Source organism: Grampus griseus (genome assembly GCF_964374135.1).
Source record: "Grampus griseus genome assembly, chromosome: 10".
Taxonomy (NCBI): Eukaryota; Metazoa; Chordata; class Mammalia; order Artiodactyla; family Delphinidae; genus Grampus; species Grampus griseus.
The window spans coordinates 40,650,021-40,672,344 of record NC_139004.1 but is presented as its reverse complement, the minus strand read 5'-3'; the positions used below and the strand labels follow the sequence as shown (position 1 = coordinate 40,672,344).

Sequence of the window (22,324 nt, the reverse complement as noted above, 5' to 3'; positions counted from 1 at the left end):
TTGGTTCCAAATGTGCTGGAGAAAGAGATGCTGGAGGAAATGCACCTGGGGAGACAGACGAGGTGGGAATACAGGCCCGCGGTTCCGAGAGAGGCCTGGGCAGTCATCTCACCCAGAGACAGGGTGGGTGAACTCTGTTGTGAGAGCCCCCAACAGGCAGCTGGGGGCAAAGCCAAGAGGTCGAGGGAGCAAAGGGGTCCCCGAGGGGGTGGGTCTATGGTGAGGCCAGCAGGTAGGGGACACGGGCTGGGCCGCAGGGATCTGCTGCCACCGTCCAGAGGCGCCAACAGAGAGAGTGGTTTGAGGGGAATCAAACCGCAAAGGTGGAGAAGCCAGGTCGCCTGCCGGTTCCTGTGGACAGAGAGGAACGGAGGGCATACAGCAGCTGCCCAACTCCAGTCTCAGACACGGGGCTCCTGGCCAGCAACATGGGGAAACGGGGAGACAGTGGCACGACTTTCCAACCATGAAGCCAGATGTGTGTATTGACAAGGGTCACTGTCCTCTGGGCTCTGTTTAATCCGAGATTATAGCCTGACTGCGGCCTCGAAATCTCCTGGCTTTTTACTCAATGACAATGAGTTCTTACCAAAATAAAGGCTTAGCAATTCTGTGTCACAATCCCTCTAAACTAAATCCTGCTGTTCCATTACATCTGAAAGTCTGCGAGCCTGGAGACTTCGGAGTGTGCCGTCAAAAGGCCTGGCAATCCAGGGGAGAGAGGAAGGAGGGGGTTATGGCTTGAGGAGAAAACCAAGGTCAAGGGGAAAGTTCACTGTAGCGCGCCTGGGTCTGATCTTTCTGTTTGGGACATCTGCGGGGTGGGCGGAGAGGCAGACAGAAGTAGGATGAAGGAGCGTGGGTGCTCATGCCCGTCTTTGCTCAGAAGGCAGCACGGAGGGGACGCAGGGCCGAGGGGAGGCTGAGGGTGGAGGCTTCAAAACCCCGTCCCTGTCCACATCCACAGGGAAAGACGGAAGGGGCACCTGGAGGCGCGGGTGCAGACGAGGGAGAAGCCCACAGGCTGGGAGATGCCCCTTCCCACAGCAGAGGCAAGTGACAAAACCCCCAACATGAAACATGCTCAGCAAACAGTGAACCCCGCATCCACGAGGTGCATGCAGTGGGCAGGGAAGACGGGAGGCTCACCCTGGCATGGAGAGGGGGATCCCGTCACATATAAACACCATGAATGCAGGCCTGGCCAAAGACAGGATTCAAACACAACAAGGACTAAACAACCAGCTGTGAACAGAATGAGCGCGTGAAAAGAGATGCTGCCGGGCCATGGTGAAATACTGAATGCTATGACTTCAGGCTCGCTCTGTACATCATGCTGCTTCATTGAGGACTATTTACTGCTCAGGTAAAACAGGGCCCTGTGTGCCAAACGGGCTGGCTGACTGCTGGCTGCCTGATACCATCCTGCTTAAAAATACCCGGGATTGTCAAGAAAGGCTCAGTATGAACGCGTGATCCCAGTCTGCATTTGCTGCCCCAGCTGTTCCTCAGGGTGTGCAGGGAAAAAAATAATAATGTGAAGTGGACATTTTTTGTTTTCAAAGGCACCATCTCAGTTATCACATTATTCCAACACCCAGGGACTCGCCCAGGAGGCAGCCGGCCTCTGTAGACAAAAGACGTGATTCCTGCCCTAGCAGCCTTTCCAGCATCTGGAAGGAAAAATGGGAACAGACAGTGCAGGGCAGAAAGGCTGGCATGGCCTCTGCGTGGTGCATGGGGAAGGTGGGACACGGGCCCTTTGTCAAAGTTTTATTTTGAGTCTTGGTAACTTGTGCTGGGAACAAATTTTCCCAGCCCAGAGGGTTTTCACCTAATTCCAGCCACAATTACAAAAATAACCTTTACTCCTCCGCTTTTCCTCCCCAGCAGAGTTGGCTCAATAAACACAAATATGTCCCGAGATACAAGCTCTCCTGTTTTGGAAAAAAAAAAAAAAAAAATTCACCGGAAACAAAGAATTACAGAAAAGTAAATGTTAGGTTTCATACCGAATGAGAAGGGGGGTTGGGGGGAATGTGGACAGTTTGGCATTCTTTCTATTTGCCCTCCTCCCAAAATAAAATATATAGGATTTTGAAATAATGTCTAGTTAAACCTCAAGATAACAGCAACTAAATATCGAAACCAAAAAACAATATTTGTATTCATCAGCTATTTTAACAGTCACTCAAAATTACCGCTCATTTTAATTACTCCCATTTAATATGGACAAAATCACAACTCCTGGTATCTATGCACCAAAATTCTCTAGGGAAATGAGGTCTTCCAATGGATCCAGGATGCTATGATCCAGAAATGAAGGCTTCTGCTCTCCCCCAAGCTCCTCCATCTTCTGAGACTGCACACCCTTTCCCTCCCCTGAACTGCAGATAAGCACCTGGGGTCAGGGTCCCCCTGCACGTGGATTCTGTGGGTCTGGCCCCGTGCTGCTCGTGACACCTTTATAAGTGTACTTCACCTTTCCAGTTAGCATCTGTGACCGTCAGCTGAGATAAACATCCTCTCACACCACCACACCACACACGGTGTTTGCCAACTGACAGACCACAGGCTGGGGTGAGTCATTCAGACTCCTAAAGCCACGCTCTGTGGAACACAGAGAACAGAGGACAGGGCGCAGGGCTGGGGGCGACAGTGTGTTCTCCACAAGTGCAGGGAGAAGCCTCCTGGACCAGAGGAACTTGCCAGAACGCTGAGGGTCAAGAGTTCCCACCAGCCCCTCCCAGGGCACATCCCTAACCCGGGGCCAAAAAAAACACTGAGGATCCCAGAGGCTGGGGATTACCAAATTTCACAGAACAGAAGAATCACTCGGAGCGCTTCCTCGATGAAAGGGCTGGGCCCACTCCGAGCCAACGGATTCACAGGGTCTAGGGTCTGGAGAAGGAATCTGCATTTTAATCCAGCTCTCCTGGAGATGCAGAGTAAAAGGGTCTTCAAGCCCCCGAGAAACACTGAGGCATTTAACCTAATTGGTTCTCAGCCCTGAACGGACATCAGAATCACCTGGTGTCATCATTGCCCGAGATTGCAGTAAGTCAGCCTGCGTGGGATCCAGGAAGAAAGACAAATATCATATGATAGCACTTCTATGTAGAATCTAAAAGAAATGATACAGATGAACTTATTTACAAAACAGAAGCAGACTCACAGACATAGAAAGCAAAGTTACGGTTAGCAAAGGGGAAAGGGGGTGGAGAGGGATAAACTAGGAGCTTGGGATTAATAGACACACGCTACTATATATAAAATAAATAAACAACAAGGTCCTACTGTATAGGACAGGGAACTATATTCAATACCTTGTAATAACCTATAATGGAAAAGAATCTGAAAAAGAATATATTTTTAACATATTTATTTACATATATATTTTTATAACTGAATATATATTTATATAACTGAACCACTTTGCTGTACACCAGAAACTAACACAACATTGTAAATCAACTATATGGCAATAAAAAAAAACAAAAAACCCTACCTCAGGTGAATCTAAGATGCAGCCAGGTCAGGGCCCACTGATGATGAGGCCCTGGCTGTGTTCGTGTGGTACCCAACTTACCCGACAATTACTCACAGCTCCTGTCCACCATCCACCTCCAGAGTAAAGCTATTTCTGCTCTTAGACGGAAGCCCAGCGTACAACACGTAAGGCTACGTGCGCTGAGCGCCTGCTTGATCAGACTGCTTCAAAGGGAGCCAGAACAGTGATGGGAGGTAAAGTAAAGCTGTCGTGTTGTTTGGAAGAAGATGGGGACAAGAGTAGGGGGAAGAGGTGGGGTAAAGATGCAAAGGGGGTCTGTTTGAATCTAATTAACGGCCTCCTTCCCATTTTTAGATAAAATCAATTTTTAAGAACTCCCTCTACCTGTAATACAAGTACACTTTTTCAACACTAACCCTAAAAAGAAAAGAGGTTAAACTAGAAAACAGAGTGCAAAAGTATTCTAAAAAGGGCTCAAAAACATGTTTATGCTATTCCAAAAAATACTGTAGAAAAGGTATGATATTAGTAACAATTTCAGGTGTACAGCAAAGTGATTCAGACATATAGATATATACAGACAGATTCTTTTTCAGATTCTTTTCTCTTATAGGTTATTACAGAATATTAAGTACAGTTCCCTGTACTATACAGTAGGTCCTTGTTTGTTATCTATTTTATATATGGTAGTGTGTACTTGTTAATCCCAAACTCCTAATTTATCCCTCCCCCCCATTTCCCTTTGGTAACCATAAGTTTGTTTTCTATGTCCGTGGGTCTATTTCTGTTTTCTATATAAGGTCATTTGTATCTTTTGTTTTTCAGATTCCACAAATAAGTGATATCATATATTTGTCTTTCTCTGTCTAACTTACTTCACTTAGTATGATAATATCTAAGTCCATCCCTGTTGCTGCAAATGGCATTATTTCATTCTTTTTATGGCTGAGTAGTATTCCATTGTATATATGTGTATGTGTGTGTGTGGGTATACATATATACATCTGTGTATCTGTGAGATAGATAGATATATCAATCACATCTTCTTTATCCATTCATCTGTCAATGGACATTTAAGTCACTTCCATGTTTTGGCTATTGTAAATAGTGCTGCTATGAACACTGGGGTGCATGTATCTTTTCAAATTATGGTTACGGTTAGGTTCTTAAATGAGTGGCTCCTGGCTCCAATTTAATTTACATGAGTTTCCCTGGAGATTAAAATGCAGACTCCGGGGATCCTGCTCTGGGAATTCTGAACGTGTAGTCCTTGGGGAAGGTGGGAAATATGCAATTTTAACAAAGATTCTGACGTAGGCGGTCCCAGAGCCCACCTGGAGAAACACTGCTCCAAGTGAAGGAAGGAAGACCAAAATCCAAAGTCTAACTTTCCAGGTAGAAAGAATTCTTGCTCCCATCATATCTGAAATCCCCTTTCTCTGTGGTCTGATGGTCAGCAGGACATTCTGATTTGCTGGACTTTGTCATCTTTTTCTCCATCCTCCCTTTTACACCTACAAGCATGGTTTTGCCCACATGGTCTGTAGGCCTCTGCGGCGAGACTGTAGCTTGTCGTTTCTTGGACAGGATTCTTCCTTCTGCTCTATCTGTGATAACATCCCAGCTCCTGGCATGCAGAGAAAGCACAATAAAATTTTCTCGAAGTTCCTATGTGCTTCTTTTCAAGAACTTAAAATCCGTTATAAAGATCACACCTTATAATGCCATGGAAGTGCTAAACCTCACATTTCATTGATTCTCTGCCAGCCATCTACCAGTTTCTGAACTGATTAATTCACATAATTCAAGAAATCTGCACCTAAGGCTGGATAGAGGGGCTGCAGACCCTGCACCTTGTTACAAAGCACCATTCAGAGAATAAGCGCTCCTACAAATCAAAAAGTGACAAGAACAGGGGCTCTCCTCTTGTATCCAGTTTCTCTCTGAAGTTAAAACGGAAGCAAGGGCAAAGCCTAAGAGAGCACCCTATTCATTCACGTGTCCATATATCAGACTATGTACGCAGCTAATACTTGGTGAACCCTGGTGACTTATGTCAGGCTATGTGGCAGAAGCTAAGGAGGCAAAGGTGAGGCACGGCCTTTGCCCACAATGATCTTAAAATGCAGTGGGGAAGACAGGTGTCATAAAAATAAGCCCAGTGTAGTGTGACACCCAACACGGGCAACCTCACCAGGGCGGGGAGAGTCTGTGAGTGGGAAGGGCAGGATGATGACTTAAACTTTGCCTCCATTGACTTTTTATAATGAACCATATACTGCTTTCCTAATTATAAAAAAAAAAAAAAATCCCAAGGTGAAATAAACTTGGAAATACAATGGGTAAATGCAACCATTAAAGGATCTTAGAAGGAGAAACACTGTCTGTGGTCCTCAACACTTAACATGGAATAACCAGGCTTAAAATGCCAGACTCCACTCTCGTCCCAACCATCGCTGACGACCAGACTCCAGAAAAAAGAATATTGGTGACTGGTTTCCCTCACCTTTTGCCTTCTGGGTGTGCCTGAGACGGCTCATTCCCATGCCAGACACCCATCAAACCCATACACATTATGACCCAACTTATGAAACTCCTCCATTAATTATATCACGGTCAGCCGTCCAAGACACACATCACGTCAGGGTCACTCCCGTGCCTTAGAACTGGCAGATCCAGCAGGAAACCATGATCGCTGTTGTTTCCTCCTGGAAATGGGGGCTGCAGGTGTTTTTCAAGCACTTCTCTGATCTCGCAAAGAGAGTCCGGAGAAAGGCACAAAACAACAAGCAATGAATGCCATAAACCGCTCGGGCGTTGCTTCTCCGGTCACAGATGACCTCCCAGATGCCAAATCAGCCCAAGTTTACTGCCCATCCAGCCCCTTTTTCCAGGCAGCCTTCCCGGATGTGCTTCCCGCATCTGGCTCCCAGGCAAGGTCTTGGGATGCTCCCGTTTCTCCACCTGCTCCTTCCCAGCCTCTGTCTCAGGCTCCTTTTCATCGGTCCTTTCACGACGGTGCTCCCCAAGGTCCTGCCTTCCCGCAGCCGTGCCTGGACCGTCTCATCTGTGGCGACAACTCCATCCATTGATCTGCAAGCGTTAGCTCCACCCGTGAGGTCAGTCCTCCGGGGAGTCTGACGTGGTGGCAGTCGGCCACGCTCTCGCTCGGCTTGTCTACGACACCAGCCAGCACTGCTGAGCAGACCAACCGCCGCTCCTTCTTGGATCTTCCTCTGCTCTGCCTTAAACGGTGACATCCTGCACGCCCCTGCCCTTCATTCCCGCAGCCCCAAATATCCCCTGCACAAGGATGCCTCCCTAACCTTCACCTCCCCTGAGCCTCAGACCCTGATACTCAGCTGCCCCTGACTCATCTGACTCATCTCCCCCTCATCTTTGCTCTCAGTCCTGTCCTGTCTTGCGTCTCCCGTCTCTCCACGGTGGGAAGTGGGAGTTTATCCCAGTCGCAGACCTCTCACTCGCCCTTTCCTCCACATCCAACACATCCCCTCCCCATCTGTCACCCACACGCCTGGTCCAGTATCTCCCTTTTTCCTGCCCCCCCTCCAGTCTCTCCATTACCCACATGGATGCCTAGCTTCCTGCCTCCAGGCTGCCCCCATTCAACCCCATGCTCCCGCTCCCTGCTGGTGCCGGGAGACCTGGGAGTCACGCCCCGGCTGGACACCTTTTCACAGCGCCAACCCTACCCCCACCCCCCGGGTTTCAAGAAAACACTCCCTAGCCGAGCCCACAGGCCCCCGTGATCCCGCCGCCATCCACCTCTCTCCGGCCTCGTCTCTTGCCATGCGCTACGGTAATACCTTGCGTTTCCCAAATTTCAGACCTTCAGACACACACACACACATGCTGTATCATCTGCCCAGGAACATCCTTCTTGTCCTTCTTGTCATTTCTTCGTCTCTACCTGCAACTTGTTCCTCAGAGCTTGAGTAAATGTCATCTTTCCCAGGAAGCCTTCTTAATACTCTTCCCTTCCCCAGGAATGACGGAGACCCCACCCCACCCTGGGCTCCTTCAGGCACACCTCTGACACCGTCCTGTCATTGCAGATGGACCTGGTCCTTTCATTCCTGTCCCCTAAATCCCTTGAGAGCCATCACCAATCTACCACTAGCCAGCTACCACTGGCTCCTAGCACAGAACTCGAATACCTGGTGCTAGTTTAAAAATTCAGGAAATGAATACAACTCATTCTAAAACTCTGTTCCTGCTCCCTTGTCCCTTATCTCAGTGAAGTGTGCGTTCCGGCCAAGACTTCACCAGTGCTTTGCTGGGCCTTTGGAAATACTCTGCCGTTATTTAGAATGCTTATCTGAGTTTCTCTCTTCCCATCTGGATCCCTGAGGAAGGTCAGAACGGTTGCCAGCACAGTCAAGAGGCATTTTAGAAATAAGAATAACTTCAGCTGGCTGCAGGGAAGGTCTCCAGAAGACCAGAGCATCTGCTTAGGAAATGCCAAAGAGCTACAGGGAGACCTCCTTGCCATGGTCCAGTGGGTCACATATAAAGGCTGACTGGTCCAGGACAAAAGCCCAAGGCAGGGACCTTGATAAGAAGGTCTGACTTATGGATGAAAAAGATGTGGTACATACACATAATGGAATATTAGCCATTAAAAAGAATGAAAGAATGCCATTAGCAGCAACATGGATGGACCTAGAGATTATCATACTAAGTGAAGTAAGTCAGATGGAGAAAGACTAATAACATATGATATCACTTACATGTGGAATCTAAAAAACAAAAAAAGATACAAATGAACTTACAAAACAGAATCAGACTCACAGACATAGAAAACAAATGTGTGGCTACCAAAGGGGAAACGTGGCGGGGGAGGGATACATTAGGAGCTTAGGATTAACATATGCACACTACTATATATCAAAATAGACAACCAACAAGGACCTGGTGTAAAGCACAAGGAACTCTACTCAGTGCTCTGTAATAACTTATATGGGTAAAGACTCTGAAAAAGAATGGATGGCTGTATACGTGTAACTGAATCACTTAACTGTACACCTAAAACTAATACAACATCGTAAATCAACTGTAGTCCAATACAAGATAAAAATTAAATTTAAAAAAATTTATGAAGGCCCAAGTTAGGTGAGGGAGGGAGGAACACCCGTGACCCACTCAGTTCCCGGGGTGCCTGCTGCCGCCCCGACTTAGTTGAGGCCTCTGTGGTGTTACTTGGGGCTCCCCCACCCCACTCCCCAGCTCCAGGCCGCCTTTTGCTGGGGACGCGTGTGGAGTCATTGGCACCTGGCCCTCCCATGTTTGTCTACCTTGCTCAGGCCCCCTTGTTCCTCTTGGTCTACCACTCATCCACCCCACTGAATGGAGGAAGCCTATGCTTTCACATCCTGCAACGCCATCAAACAAAGGGTGAAGAGCAAAGTTAAACACTCCAGGGCATCAACCCTTAACGTGCAATAGCACTTCCACTGAGCACCTTCACAAACAAAACGTATGTCAGGTAAACACGGAGCTGATTGCTTCACAGAACCTTAAAAGCAGCGGAGCGCTAGTGCTGGGTCTGCTTCTGCCCACGTTCTTTCCCGTGTCCCTCTCTCTGCAGCCGCATGGCCCTGGGGGTGGCTGTGTCTCCCTGACTGATTTCAGCACGAGAATCCTAAGTCAGGTAGAGACTTCTAAACTTCTTACTCGCCTCTTACCTCACTCTGTCTGGCTGCCTTTGACTTATCACATCCTCTGGAAATTTCTCCATCTTGTTGGTTATCTACACCAATCCTACCTTTGAAACCTGTAGCTTCCTGTTGGCATTAAAGTTACAGATCAGTTCGTGTTTTCTCCAGAAAGACGAAAAGGCAAGAGTTATTGATGAATCTGCCTTGTGAAAACAGTTAAATATTTAACAATAAAGGTTTGGGAAATGTTCGCAAACCTATGTGAAGTGAACAAAAGCAAGACAGAAATATCTATGTGGTGCATAACCCCAATTTTTGTGAAGCACGTTATGAAAAGGAAAGAGATGAAGAGAATACATAAAAACATTAATGATGACTATTTCTGGGTAGTAAGATATGACGTTTTTCTATTGGGGAGACAGGATTGTGATCTGGAATCTAACAAACCTGGATCCACTGCTCACTCACCCTGCCACCAAAGACAAGGTTTTTAAATCTGAGACTCGGTTTTCTCACCTGTTAAAAAGGGGGATACAAATTTCCTTCTTGGAGGTGGTTTGAGGATTAAAGGCGATAACACACTACGCACTTGCTTAGCCTCACAGCTCGTACACAGTAAGCCCTCAGTAAGTATTCTGGGGATAAAGATTCACACAGTTCTCTTGGTTTTTCAACAGTGTTTCTTTACGTTTCCTTATTATTAATTCTCAACAAGCAACATGTGCTTTAGAACACATAAGCTGGAAAAGCAACGATCCTGATAATTCCTTGCTCTACCCTTCCCCAGTCTTCTCAAGGACAGGTCAAATGGAATTCACTTTAAGTACAGCGAGGAAAAAGGAAAAAAAAGGACACCAGCTAAACTGGGGCTACTCTATGTTGCAAAGAAGAATTTCCCAGAGGGAAACCTGCTGGCTAGCCCAGGCAGAGCCTCAGGTGTACTCCATGGGTGAGATGAATGTCGGTGGGTTAAGCAGGTGAGTCACCCAGTCGCCAGGTCAGTGACAGTGTGCTCAGAGAAGATAAGGCTACGAAAATGTGTGCCACGCTAAGTAAATTCACGTGGGACCAGTGATCGATCTGTATGCCGATGGAGCCAGGTACTGATGTCAACATGTCAGCGTGTCACCTGTCTTCAGCGTCCTTTTCAAGAATAAAACGCCCCATCACAGTGCTTGCAGAATATTCATACTCTGAGAAAAGAACATGATATGATCTTAGCCACTGGCAGTTAGAGACAAAGTCCTATCCATAGGAGAGGGCCACACCTACTTCCAAGGGACCTGGGACGTTCACGTTGTCTAATCTCTTTACTTTTCTTTCAAAGGTAAAGCCCCATACAGTCCTCATTTTTGGCTTTCCTTGTTCTACGCTTCTGGCAACACACCGGTCTTTTGCCAAGACAGCACAACGATGACCTTAGAAGGGTCACATCAGAGCATCCCAAGAAAGCCCTATGTTCTTTCATTAGATGATATTTCCTTTTTGGACATAAAAGATGGACAAATCGGGCTTCCCTGGTGGCGCAGTGGTTGAGAGTCCGCCTGCCGATGCAGGGGACACGGGTTCGTGCCCCGGTCCGGGAAGATCCCACATGCCGCGGAGCGGCTGAGCCTGTGAGCCATGGCCGCTGAGCCTGCGCATCTGGAGCCTGTGCTCCACAATGGGAGAAGCCACAACAGTGAGAGGCCCGTGTACAGCAAAAAAAAAAAAAAAAAAAAAAAAAGATGGACAAATCACCTCATAGGGTGGACCAGTTCTACTGGTGGTTTAATTCATTCACTAGGTAGAATTTCATGAGTTTAACTCTCTTAGGATGACTTTTTCCTATTTTCATCTCCAAATGCAAAGAGCACTTAGTCATAAATATTGCCTGTATTCTTTCTCTCAAAATAGACTAGAACTACCAGCTCTACCTTTATCATGCTCAATGTTCCCCAAATAATGAAAAGTGCCACCCCTCTGGGTTTCCCATTTCAGCTCCATCACTAACTAGAAATACAACTTGGAGGCATACCACAACTTCTTCAAGCCCCAGCCTCCTCATCCTCGTCAGTCATCCTGAGATGCTTCTACCCAGCTCCCAAGATTGGTGTATTGAGTAGATAAAATACGGGTGTGACGAAACAGCACAATGCCTAGCGTAAGGCACACAGTATCTAGACATCACTTCAGGTAGAAAGCTCCCTGTGTCACTCTAGCCTTCAGACGTGCTCGTGTCCTCACCCCTGCCCTGCATGCTTATTCTCACAGTCCTAGTGCAGATCCTCATGACCCAAAACAAAGGACAATAACAGGGTTAATTCCAGCAGCCAACACTGAGTGTTCATTACATGCAAGGCATGTTTTTAAGCCCTTTACACACACAGCCTCTTTTAAGAGTCACAATACCATTTCCCAGATGAAGAAACTGAGACACAGAGAACTGAAATAACTTATCCAAGATGGTGACCCCTGTCCTGAAAATCTTTCAGGACCCCATGTTCACCAGAGCAAGAGCCTCAAACACCCCTCATACATAAAACTCTTGTTTTCAAATTATACTTTAAAGCAGTTTCTAAAAATTCAAATTAAAAAAAAAATCATGCATACTTGCACAGGTCTTATGCAGTTAGCAAATGGGTGGCCACCCATCAGGTCGATCCATGTCTGGGTTTACACATTTCCGTGCAGGTGTGGAAAGGAGGCTACCCTTCCTCTTTGGGGGCACACATCTGAATTTCCTGCACATGGGTCACTCATTGGAAGGTTGTGACAGTGCAACAGAATCGTGTGTGTGTCTGTGTCTGTGTGTGTGTGTGTGTGTTTACTAGGCCTGTATGTGATCAGTGACATAAAACCGTACAATTCCAGGATTCAATTAAATGCCAGTTGGGGCAGCTGCTGCTCACGCCTTACCAACAGCTGGCTTTCTCTTTTTCTTGTGTAAATACCTAACTGCACTTCCCACCTCCTTTCAGTTAAGCTGGGGACATGAAACTGGCCAACAGACCATGGATGGGGATGATGTAGGCCACTTCTCAACACAGCCCATAAAAATCACCCAGGCACAAACCCCGTTTTCCCCTCCCACAAGGACCCTGGTGGCCGCTAGTTGAAGCAACACATGCATCCAAGGAGGAAGATATATAGATCCCTGAATATACAGAAGAGAGCCTCTCACAACCACCTCCCCATTCCACACACCCCCACCAAAAACACACACACACACACACACACACACACACACACACGGGAAGGGACTGTAAATTGATCAGCAATAAAATTTCTCATTCTGTTGAGCCCTTGAGAATTCTTTAGCCGCGCAGCACGGCTTGTGGGATCTTAGTTCCCCAACCAGGGATTGAACCCAGGGCCACGGCAGTGAAAGCGCCAAGTCCTAACCACTGGACCACAAGGGAATTCCCTCTTCTCTGATTTTGGATGAATCTTAACATTTTCAGTGAGTAACCAACAGACAAGCACTGAGATATTTGCATTTTAATGATATCATTGACTCCATAAATGTATAACAAATATTTGAAAAATTTTTCCAACAAACAACTCAGCTGAGGAGTCCACTCTTCAACTCCCTCCAAATTTGCAACTCAAGTATAAGAATTGTTAAAGACTGCATGATTTCCAACTTCAAACCAAAAATCCCCATTATTCTCTCAAGTTTCTTTCAAATCAGTTACACTGTAACTGACACCTCTCTGTGTGCCCTGAGCACTTTATTTGTATAACTGTATAAGCCATCAATGTTAAATTACTTACATATGTCTGTTGTGCCTGTAGAATTACCTCCTTAAGGGATAGAAGAATTCAGCAAAGAGCCTTCCACAAACACAGTAAGTACTCAATAAATGTTGCTTGAATTTAAAAAAATAATAATTATGAGCTATAGTTGATAACCACAAACAGTAAAAAAAAAAAAAATGGCCTGGATCCAAGGCTTTTTCAAACTGAAAAGATGTAAGAATCAAAATTTATTATTAGCTTGGAGCAGGTGTGTTAGACTGAGGACATATTCAATACTTACAAAGTCAATTTAAAAACCAAATCATTTCTGGGCTTCCCTGGTGGCACAGTGGTTAAGAATCCGCCTGCCAATCCAGGGGACACGAGCCAGGGCTCGAGCCCTGGTCCAGGAAGATCCCACATGCTGTGGAGCAACTAAGCCCGTGCGCCACAACTACTGAGCCTGCACTCTAGAGCCTGCAAGCCACAACTACTGAGCCCGCGTGCCACAACTACTGAAGCCCCTGTGCCTAGAGCCCGTGCTCCGCAACAAGAGAAGCCACCGCAAAGAGAAGTCCACACACTGCAAGGAAAAGTAGCCCCCGCTCGCCGCAACTAAAGAAAGCCCGCACACAGCAAAGAAGACCCAACGCAGCCAGTTAAATAATTAATTAATTAATTTAAAAATAAATAATAAAATAAAATAAAATAAAATAAAAACCAAATCATTTCTATATATAATCCTCTAGTTTCAGTTCTCAGTCCTGCTCCTCAGTCCCCCTTTCCTCCTCGGCTTCTTCATCCTTTTCTAAGACGTGTCTTTTCTAGCTTAATAAGCTCAGAGCATTGTTTCTGGTCACGGCAGCATATTGCTGTCACCATTCTTAGGGAGACATGCCATCCAGCCCTCAGCTGCCTGGAGGCTTAGCATCTCTTGGCTCCAGCCCAAGTCACGTGACAAAACAGGTGACCTCAAAATCAAAAATGAAGCGCCATGGCCACCCACCCTCAACCACTTTTACAGCTGGGCACTGTCAACCTGATACCAAGGAAAACTGCCTAATTAGAAAGTGAGCAGAGACTGGCATTCCACATGTTGGGTTTTTTTTTTTTATCACTGAAGTATAGTTGATTTACAATGTGTTAATTTCTGCTGTACAGCAACGTGATTCTGTTATGCATATCTATACATTCTTTTTCATATTCTTTTCCATTATGGTTTATCAGAGGATACTGACTATAGTTCCCTGTGCTCTACAGTAGGACCTTGTTGTTTATCCATCCTATATATAATAGTTTGAATCTGCTCATCCCAAACTCCCAATCCATCCCTCCTCCACCCCTATCCCCCTTGGTAACCACAACTCTGTTCTCTATGTCTGTGAGTCTGTTTCTATTTCACAGATAAGTTCATTTGTGTCATATTTTAGATTCCACATATAAGTGATATCATACGGTATTTGTCTTTCTCTGTCTGGCTTACTTCACTTAGTATGATAATCTCTAGGTCCATTCATGTTGCTGCTAATGGCATTATTTCAATTCCTTTTATGCCTGAGTAATAATTCCCTGTGTGTGTGTGTGTGTATGTGTATATATATATACACATACACACACACACACATACCACATCTTCTTTATCCATTCATCCGTCGATGGACACTTATGCTGCTTCTATGTCTTGGCTATTGTGAATAGTGCTGCTATGAACATAGGGGTGCATGTATCTTTTCCAGTTAGAGTTTTCTCTGGATATATGCCCAGGGTTTTGTTTTACTTCAGGAGAAAACACTACAATTATGTGCCTTCATCTTAGCCCATTCTGTGTAAATCCAACACTGTTTTGGAAAATTCGTCACCCGGCCACAGAGCAGTGCAGGACTGAGTGAATGACTGAATGGGGGAGGGGTGGAGGAGGGATGAGGAGCTACTGACAATCTCTAAACGTTTAGAGAACCCAGGACTGACTGAAGTTCGTACTGACCTAAAAAATATATTCAGAGGTGTTGACCTCAAACTCAGGGCACCATCTCTATTACAAACCTGCTAATTAAAGAGAAAACAAGAAAGAGAAAGTTATATAAACCTACAACTTATTCAGCACAGCCACAATTTTTCTGGTAAGTGGGAGAGAACCATATGAATTAATAAAGAGTAACAATAGTTTACTCTTTTATACTTTTTTGAAATTGCCATCCGAGGCAGATTTTGAGTACTATAAAATTATCAGTGTCCTGGTTTATTTACCTAAGTCAGCCTTAAGTAATGCATGGTTGTTTTTGAAAACTGATCCACTCGAAAACGTGAAACCACTGGTCTGAGGATACGCAAAGTGACAAATTCTGAAAGAGTTCCAAAATCATTTTGAGCAGAGGCATTGCTGTCAAAATTTCCCTTCGGATTTAACAATTTGCATCACTAATTTGTGATAGATTTTCACGTTTATCTGATAAAATATCATGGATGTTTCTTTATGGGACAAAAAAAAAGGAAGGAAGGATCTGTTTGCATAGTTTATTCCAACTCTTTCAGTGTTTAAAATGGAAAGGTGATTAGAAAACGTCACAGACGCCAAATTTCTTTCCACCTCCACTTTGAAAATAATTATTATTATCTGGAATTAAAATGTGAGTGGAAGGCAATTATATGTTTTCTATTATTAACCCCTCTCCCTAACAAAAGAACAGGTAAAAAGTTAAGACAGAGAAAGGGCCTGTGATAGGAACGTGGCAGTACTTGTAAAGACAACCAAGCCAGGTCTGGGGTAGAAACTGTCAGCTCTCCACCCTCAAGGCAGAGTGGCCCTGTGGGGCTTCTCTTTGAGGGGTGTCTCCTGTACCATTTTCACAGTGACTGTGACAAAGAAACTCACCGACTGATAACACAGATTAAGTCTGTGTTAATCCAGCGGTGTGCTAGGCAGAGCACTACGCCTGGCCCCGAATTAGGCAGAGACAGAGAAGGGAACAATGGCCTGATTGTGTAAAGTCTTAAGCCTGCGTGGGCGAGAACTGGCCTCTGTCACACTTCTGTTGTGGGTGTATGTAGTTATTACCCCCAAAAAGCACTAACTGTTCATAACCAAGAAGGAGGACTTCTAGGCGCACTGGCTGCCTGGCTTGCCAGAAAGAGCTTTTTTTCAGGACACACTCAGAAGCACCAAGACGTGCTGTTATACAAGGGCATTTCAGCAGGCTTCAAAATTGATCTTAGATTTCATTAAACAAACCCACTGCCACAGAGCACAGACACTGATCCCCATCTTGCAGCTGTACAGAGGGCGACTAACCCAAACATTTAATCCAAGTCTAGCCTCTCGACTTTGTGGGATGATGATCCTGCTGACGGATTGGATAAGCTGTCCATCTCCTAACTCTGAAGCTCTGTCCCAGTGCCACTGAGGGTTTTGTACTAAAACTGTCTTTTAGTTTCTTGTTCACTCAAGTTTGCAAAGTAATTCTCCAGAATGTGCAGTCTCTGGCCATGTTTGTTCGGCATGCAGTATTACTTGCCCCATAAGAGAAATAAACTCATGACTTCTTTGGCTGTGCTAATACTAATAGCATTTCCTTAACTTCATCCATCCCTGTTCTACCTTCACAATTTTTGTCATCCTGGCAGAGCACCTGTGTTCTTTATTATTTACCTCACTCTTTTAAATCAACTTTGTTGAGTAAGATTTATTTTTAAATCACTAACATGAATAGAAAGCCATTATCATCACCAGATATAAAAGATAAATATAACAATCAATACAATATAGTGCTATTAAGTTTTACAGAAAGCAACCTAAAGGGAGTAAAAAAATTTTAAATAAAAAGGAAAGAGGGTAACTTCCTCGCTCTGATTCAATATTAAAAACTGCTGTTTTGCAGTACCACTTAAAATCTTCTCTAGCAGTGCTGGTGGCGTATGCCTTACACTTTGGGGGAAAAAAACTGAACTAAACAGATAATGATACAGTACTGTGATGTAAGTCGAATTACAGCATAGACTATAAAATTCAAATTACTAACCCTCTGGGCAGGACTCATGATGCACTAAGAAAGTCCACCCTACACTTGTGGACAGCGAGATAGTACTCTGGGGTAGTACCTCTTCTCACGTATCCAGAAAGCATTTGTCTCCAAGAGCTAAGAATCAGTGAGCAGAGAAAACAGACAAAAAGTCCGGGCATGAAAGCGGATGCGCTTCACCACAGAAAACTGCATCAGACCTTAACTTGAAGCCTATAGTACTATCTCCCTCCCTTGAGCAGGGAACATTAGGAAACGTCTAATTTTGCTCCTGGAATCAAAGCCGACTTGAACTTCAGTCAGCTCTAGCCTCTTACCCTTTAGCCAGGAATATCCTGGAGGTTTCCCACCTTCCACATGGGCGGGTGCGGGACCAAGAGAAACAGCGAATCTGGGCTCAAAGCCACAGGAAGCTGCTGAGGGGCTGTTAGGAGCGGGCTTGGGGGTGGGGATGGCTAAGATCTCCTTCTCAGTGTGTTTGGCATCCCTGGGGAGCTTCCTAGCAATGCAGCATCTCCAGACCCACCCCAGACCTACTGCATCAAAATCTACATTTTAACAAAATCCAATGGTACTTCATGGCACGGTCAAGTTTGACAAGCACTGATCCAAAAGGGCTTGAGTGGTCTGACACCAACATCTCGTTTGCCTCCCTCCTCCATGGGCAAGCGACACTTTCTGGAAAAACAGGAACTGAGGAAGGCAACAAAGGTCCTACCACGACGGTGGCCAGTGCTGGCCGTGGCCCTGCTACAACCCAGGGACTGGGCAGGAAAAGCCTCTGATCACGGAGAGGGCCTTCTCCGCTGGGGCTGCAGAAGACACACGGGGCTCCAGACACGAGCCCCAAACCCTTACAAACACCTGCATCCACGCAAAGTGCGGGTCCTCCCACTGCCTCTCAGGCTGCAGACTCTGTAACCTGGATTCACCTACTCAGCTGCCTAGGAAACTCACATTAATGGGATTTTATGGGCCAGAAGAATGAGAGAGGAGACATAGGGAGATTTGCCTGACCTGGAAACAGCTCCAGACCCACGTTCCTGTTGGTTATAGTAAAACCATGACCTTGTTCTGCTCTGTCATCTGTGCAGTTTTTTCACAACCACAAAGAAAGGCCCCTCCACCACCACCACCCCATTCCCACCACACACACGAGCCAGAGCAAGGCTTTTCCAATAGGCGAAGGGGGAGTTTAACTCCCCCAGCATTTCTACAAGAGCCTGATTAAAAGGGAGCAGATCTGCGGGATCCGTCACAAAAGTCCAACACCTGCAGAAGGAGAGGTTGAAAATGAGGCAGGGAGAAAAGGAGGGTAGGCATCCCAGGGAGATAAAACACTGTGTGACCTGACACGACTACAGTGAAAGCTCACCTCCTCTTATCAACATGCTGGAAGGTATAAATGGACATGTGGAAAGAGGCACGTAGCCCTTCTTTCTTCCTCTGAATATTTGAAAAGACACAGCTGATGTGGAATCTGGTAAAACTGGCCGCTTGACAATGCTGAATTCCCACAGAGCATCTCTTCCCATCAGAGTCAATAATAGGACTGCAACCTTCAAGCTTTATGCGTTCTCTGCTCCCAGATAATTAAAGCCAATACTTCTCCTCTTTCTCAAGTATTTCTGGACCCCTGCTTCTCTTCCTTCCTAATGCCAATTTCAGAATGACTATTTGATTTCTTGGGACTGTGTGATTTCAGCGACCATTTTTCAAAGTCACTGCTTCCTTGCAGAGTTCATAGCCAGCCAGTCTTTACAACTGAGATCATCGTTAAGACAAGAGAGAGCAGTTTCAATCACATACGCCTTAGGTAAGGGAGACGCAGGACAGCCTTAGAGGCAAGGCTGGCCTCAGGGGTCCGCCCCCTGCCACCCTGCAGTGTGAGGGGATGCTGCCCATCAACAACTTCTGCAATGAGGGCAGGGCCACGCTCTGTACTGCTTGCCACCCCTGTACCAGGGTAGCCAATACCCAGGGTGCCCAGTGACCGGGAGCTATGGCTTATGGTTGGCTTAAAAAGATGAGTTGGGTCAACCAGGCCTCATTTAGAAATGGCAGCCAGATGCCACAGCAAGGGCAGAGGCCCAGAAGTGCATGGTGAGAAACCACAACAAACCGGGTCTGCAGAGGCCAGCTCCAAAGGACAGAGCACCCAGAAACAGAAGAGAGAGGCCAAGAAACCACTCAAATGGTGTCAGATGTGGACCCCGGGGCAATGCTTTTAGCAAGTCAGCTCCACCCCACACCCCATCCTTACCATCAAATCCCTTTTACTTAAGCAGAGCTGACCCCCCTGCAACCAAATAAGCCATTGTAAACAAGCCTCCCAAACTAATTTTTTTCACTCTTTCTAGTACCTGCAAGGGAAGAAATAATGCTCATGACAAATAAAGGTAGACGCTATATCAAGAGCATATGGCTTGGCCTAAAGACAGTTTCCAATGGATGGGATCTGAGAGGTGGTAGCAATTTACAAAGTGGAGGGTAAAATCATTCTTTCTTCACCACGTTTTCAATCAAGTACTGATTATTATTGCTGCCTTATAACAGTGACCCACAGGAAAATACTATTATCCGGGCCTTGGGGTTTCTGCAGAGGACATCAGATTGAAAGAGCCAGACCTCAGGGTCACTGAGAAGGAACCTACAGATTTTTGTAGGAAAGCAAAACAAAACACAATGCTGGTGTGTAATAGGAGAGACAGAAAAGGATTATCATTTTTATAAACAATAGATTACATATGGGCTTATCCTCAGGACATTAAACCGGAGTTCTTGCAAGGACTGAATTCCACCACTAAAGACAGGACCCCTGGGAGCTGCCACTTTAACTTGAAGTAATTAATCAAACATGCTCCAACAAGCCATGGGACTAGTCTGCCCGGGGAATGCTTTAAGGGCTATAAAACCCAAGGTAAAACCAGGGTACCCATTTAAAAGTGAAAGGTTAAACAGGATATAAACACCCTGCTAGGGCGTTCACTTAAAAGGAAGCAACATTACAGTGAAATCTGAAAATCAAAATAAACTCACAAATATGCCACACAAATAATTCAAGTGGGCAGACCTACCCGGGGCCTAATCAGAACTGAATGAAACTGACAGAAATATCTGGACGGCAAGCAGGTCTGTTCACTGCAGCAGGGAGGCAGATTCTCAGGGGAGCAGCCCAGGCAACCAGGCCACAGCCAGGAGAAACCAACCCTTCCCTAGGGCGCTTTCCCCGCCACAGCAGTCCCCCGAGATCTGGACAAATGACCATACTAGTAGCCCTCAATGTCACCTCCAATCAAACGTGGGGGCAAGCTGCGGATTTGCCAGTCCGCAGCTCCACCGCTGTGAATCAGACTGAACCAACTTTGAGAAAGTTATCGCCTAAAAACTGTCATGACATTTTGGGTAAATACATATGAGGTGACTAAAGTATTCAATAACGGCATTAATTTCATCCCAAAACATATACATAGCTTTCCTCCAAGAACATCTATCCAGCCATATTTACTAAAAATTGTAAGCACCAGCATCAGAAGAGACAAATGAACAATTCAGGTGGAATCATTTTTTCTTACCATTTCGGGACACATCAAGTTCCACCAGCTGCATGAAGTTTGCTATTTCTGGAGGGAGCCGCTGAATTTCGTTATCGCTAAGTCCAAGCTTTCGTAACTTGACTAGCTGGAAAAATTGCTGAAAGACAAAATAGTTTCATGTAGGTCTCACATCTATTTGCAGTGTAAACTTTTTGCCCAATATGAAATTTAAAAACAATATGTCTTTTAAAAATTAGTGACGATTGCACCAATGTCAATTTCCTGATTTTGATATTGTACCAAAGTCATGTGGCCATGTCACCAACAGGGTAAACTGGGTACACAGGCCATCTCTGTGTACCATCTACAATTATTTCAAAATTAAAATTTTTTAACAATGAATAAGTAACTCAATGAGAATAGTAATGACTCCTTTATATTATCCAGTAGGTGGTCACATTTTCTACTTATGGAACCTGATATGAAATCTGCAATGTTAAATGAAGATATTTGAAAATTAGAGTAAAATATTTCTTAAACATTTTTAAAAGAAATTACTGTGCATTAGAAAATATATAAATATCCCACAAATGTGTGGAGGAGAAAAAAATTATTTTTGGCCAATCTAAAAAAGAGCCTGCACTGGATCCTTCCATTAACCACGGCACACAGAGGTGCCTTTTGCGCCACACCCTTTAAAAACTGTACTAAAATAGCATTAAAGGAATTTATAGGGAGATGGATATAGATATAAAAATATGAAATAAAGGCATGAAGACAATTCAAGATGAGAGGGAATGAGAAGCAAACTAGACATGCAACAAAATCCTTGAAGCTAGAAAACAGATAAATTAAATGACAGCTAACGAAAGAATCGATACAAAGCTGAAATTTAAGCCTATGGAGTGAGTAGCCAATAGCAGATTAGGTCCAGGTACCTCTGAAGGAAGGAGAACTGTCTGAAAATGGATATAAAGACAGTTAGGCCCCCATAAGCCCTCCTCTCCCCTGCACAACCAGGCAGGGGACTGGAAATTTCCCCCAGAAGAGCTGACTGCAAGCACAGCTAAGGGCAGGGGTGAGGCACCCAACTGGAAACAGGGGGAGGGGGTCAGAGCCTGCTCACTGAGATCCACCCCCTTCTCCCTGCAGCCAGGCTCCCAGCGGGGGAAACAGACAGACTTACAGACACAGATTATACAATAGGGAAGCCCCAGGTTACAAGCCCCACCCATGCCCTCAGAGCTTCAATTCTCTCCTTTTTTACTTCAAGTGCCTGGATCTCATTTAAACAGAGCCAAGGTTCTCCAGACACTTGAGGAAAGCCCTTTACATGCAAGAGAGTGGGCACCCACACACATCTCAGAAGAAACAAATGTGATGTAGGGAGCAGGAAAAACTTCACCAACCAAAAAAAATATAATTAATACCCACAGAGAAATAAGAGGAAGTGAAGCAGCATGATGCCATAAAAGGCAAGCTTCAAAGAATAAACTCTCAGAAATTAAACACTAGTGCAGCATCAATATAAGAATCCAATAAAAGAGATGAAAAATAAAGTTAACAGAAATCCCTCAGAAAGTAGAAAAGAAAGACAATGAGGTGGAGAAACGGGACAGAAAAAAATAGGAAAATTAGAGGATCAGTCCTCAAGGTACTATATCCAATGAATAGGTATTACAAAGAGAAAGAAAACACAGGGACTGCAGAGCATGAGTTTCCAGTTTGAAACGGCCCAACACGTGGACAATAAAATGAATGACACAAAACACATAGGGATACCAAGGAATATTATAAAAGTTCATAACTCCAGAAGTAAGACGATTCTAAAAGCTTCCAGAGACCAAGGGGTTGGGGGGGGGG

At 45.2% G+C, this 22,324-nt stretch overlaps 1 protein-coding gene across 1 annotated transcript in view; it reads right to left on the bottom strand.

The window, feature by feature from the left end:
* LRRC1 (leucine rich repeat containing 1) overlaps nucleotides 1-22,324 on the bottom strand; it is a 126,571-nt gene that overhangs the window by 61,434 nt on the left and 42,813 nt on the right. Inside the window, exon 2 of the mRNA XM_082663208.1 lies at nucleotides 20,501-20,618. Coding sequence (XP_082519334.1) covers nucleotides 20,501-20,618 — 118 coding nt within the window. The remainder of the gene's footprint in view (nucleotides 1-20,500; nucleotides 20,619-22,324) is intronic.